The following is a 2,726-nucleotide window of genomic DNA, read 5'->3' on the forward strand; positions in this document are numbered from 1 at the left end:
AGTCCATGGTACCTTCCCATAAACCTCCGTGGTCGGCACTCTTTCAGGTGAAAATCAAATACCCGCTCAAAAAAAAAAGTTGAAAGTCAAAATACTGCTACACGGAGGCTCGCTGCATGCAGCGGCTCTACCTTGCTTCTTCCCGGCAAAACAACCAGGCATGACAGATCCCCCATGCCCTGCTCGAATCAAATGTTCATTATGCTCAGATTCCTCGTCCAGGCTGCACTGAAAGGCTAACCTGCGGCTCATGTTTGCATCTAAACTATGATACCATGGAGCTCAACCTCAAGCCCTGTTTTAATGGCGGATGTTTTATTTACGGTGGAGTAACACCACCAATTGTTTCTTCTTTTCTGGAAACAGATATGAAGAAATTTCTCCTCTTCTTTTGTCGCCACAAACAACTTCCCTTCTCATTAATTTCTGCTCTTATAATATCCCTATGTACAGTACAGAGACAGAGTCTAGCTAGTAGCTACCACAGTACTCAACATGTCTCTAGACGCGCCTGACCCTCACCGGGAGCCCGCCGCTGATGGACGCCGTCAGACCAGGCGCGAACCTGGGCACGGCGCCCTTGTGCCCAACCACCTCCACGTCGAACTGCTTCACCACGGCCACGCTCACCGCCTTCATCTCCATCACGGCGAGCTCCTTGCCGAGGCACACGCGGAGCCCAGCCTGGAATACCGGGTACCTGTACAGGCTCTCCGGCACGAACGTCCCGCCGGGGCCCGTCAGCCACCGCTCCGGCCGGAACTTCTCGCAGTCGTCGCCCCAAATGCGGGGCATGCGCCCCATGGCGTAGGGGTGGTACATCACGCGAGCCCCGGCGGTCACGTACGTGCCGTCCGGGAGCACGTCGTCGGCGGCGCAGAACTTGGAGTCGAACTGCACCGGCGGGAACAGCCGCATGTTCTCGTGCAGCACCGCGTGGGTGTAGTGGAGGGACTTGAGCTGCTCGTACGTGGTCTTCGACGCTGTCCTTGTCTTCTCGCCGGCGGCGGCCTCCGCGCGCACGGCGGCCGCCACCGCGGGGTTCTTGGAGAGGAGCATGAAGATGGTGGTGAGCGCGGAGGACACCGTGTCGCGTCCGGCGAGGAGGAAGCTGACCACGATGTCGCGGAGGTACTTGTCGTCGACGGCGGTGCCGTGCGCCTCCGAGGCCATGAACCGGGACAGGAGGTCGTGGCTCCCGGCGACGCCCAGCTTCCGGCGCTGCCTTATCATGGCCGCCGCGAGCTCGTCGACGAGGCGGATGGACTTCCTGAGCTCCCTCTCGGAGCCGACGTTCAGCAGCCGCTTTACCCTCCACACCAGGGGCGACGCCGCCGCGCCGCGCATGGCGGATAGCCGCGAGGCGGTGTCGAACGCGGCGGCGAGCTTGGACATGGGCATGTCGAGCTCGAGGCAGCCCGGGTCTAGTCCGAAGGAGATCTTGCAGATGGTGTCGAAAGCGAAGCGCCGGAACACGTCCTGGAGGTCGACCACCCTGCCATTGTCGGCGGCGTCGGCGAGCAGTGGCAGGAGGCGCGCCTCCACTTCCTCGGCGACGATGCCGTACGCGTAGGAGCGCACCGCGACGCTGCCGAGCTCGAGGCTGGCCATCTTGCGCTGGTGGCGCCAGGCGTCGCCGTCGACGTTGAAGATGCCGCCGCCGAGGAGGTCGCCGAGGACAGCGGCGAAGGGCTTCCCCTTGGGGAAGTTGTCGAAGCGGGTGTGGAGCATGTGCTCGACGTTGGCCGGGTTGGCGGTGATGGTGCAGCCGAGGACGTGGACGGCCACGGTGCCGGTCGGGGAGCAGCGGAGCAGGTGTGCGTACCAGTCGCCGAGGTTGGTGAAGTCCCGCGCCCACGACCCCGTGAGGTACGAGCGGCAGACGTGGCAGCTGCACCACGGCCACCGGCGGGCGAGGAAGAGCGCCGCGCCGAGCGCCACCACGCACACGGAGAAGACAAGGAATGCCAGGCCGGCGCACCGCGCGCACCATGACAGCTCCTCCATGCCCGTGCCCGTGGCGGCGTCCGTGGCTGCCCCGGCTCCTTGAATTGGAGAAGGGAAGAGCAAAAAAATGTGATCTTATTTTGGGTGTGGGGAGTCGAGGAGGCGTGTGCGTATATAATGTGGGTGGAGGGGGAGGAAGCACATGCCACACGTGCGCCAAATCTTAAACAACTTGGTTCCCTGCCATTTATTAGTGTGTGCACAGCTCATACCATCCCTGCGCAGCTCCCCAAAACTTGTCCAAGGTACGTACGAGTACGACCAACAAATCACCGCCGAACCCCTCTAAAAAAACAAAAAAAGAACAGCACCGAACCCCATGATACAAGGGCTGCTACCGCTAGCAGTCGCCTGAATCTTACAAAAAAATAACGCAGTTGATTCCGTTAGATTTTAATCATAGTCACATTTTTTTGACATTTTTTAATCATACTCGCATCATCGTTTTGTTTTGTCTGGGGTACTTGCCAGAGAAAAAAGCTCCAAAAAACATCACCACCGAAGTCCTCCAAAGTCGCTCCCCCCCCCCCCCTTGTCCCATTTACTAGCAAACCACCCCCCCCCCCCCCCCCACACACACACACACGCAGTTGTTGGTGGCGTTTTGCATTTCTCTGGCCGCCAGCCATGGCGGGCGGCGCGGGGTGTTGGGAGCGGCCCCGACGTGGTCCTTGCAAGGGGGTGTGGTAGCGGGGTGACCTGGCGGTGGCTTTGGCGGC

The 2,726-nt window shown here is 60.5% G+C and overlaps 1 protein-coding gene across 1 annotated transcript; it reads right to left on the reverse strand.

Moving 5' to 3' along the window:
• Positions 1-389: 389 nt before the first annotated feature.
• On the reverse strand, positions 390-2,087 carry LOC123096647 (cytochrome P450 94C1-like). The gene has a single exon (XM_044518408.1). The coding sequence runs from the start codon at positions 2,005-2,007 to the stop codon at positions 502-504; it is 1,506 nt and encodes a 501-aa protein (XP_044374343.1). The 5' UTR covers positions 2,008-2,087; the 3' UTR covers positions 390-501.
• Between the last annotated feature and the right edge of the window lie 639 nt (positions 2,088-2,726).

Source organism: Triticum aestivum, chromosome 4D (assembly GCF_018294505.1).
Source record: "Triticum aestivum cultivar Chinese Spring chromosome 4D, IWGSC CS RefSeq v2.1, whole genome shotgun sequence".
Taxonomy (NCBI): Eukaryota; Viridiplantae; Streptophyta; class Magnoliopsida; order Poales; family Poaceae; genus Triticum; species Triticum aestivum.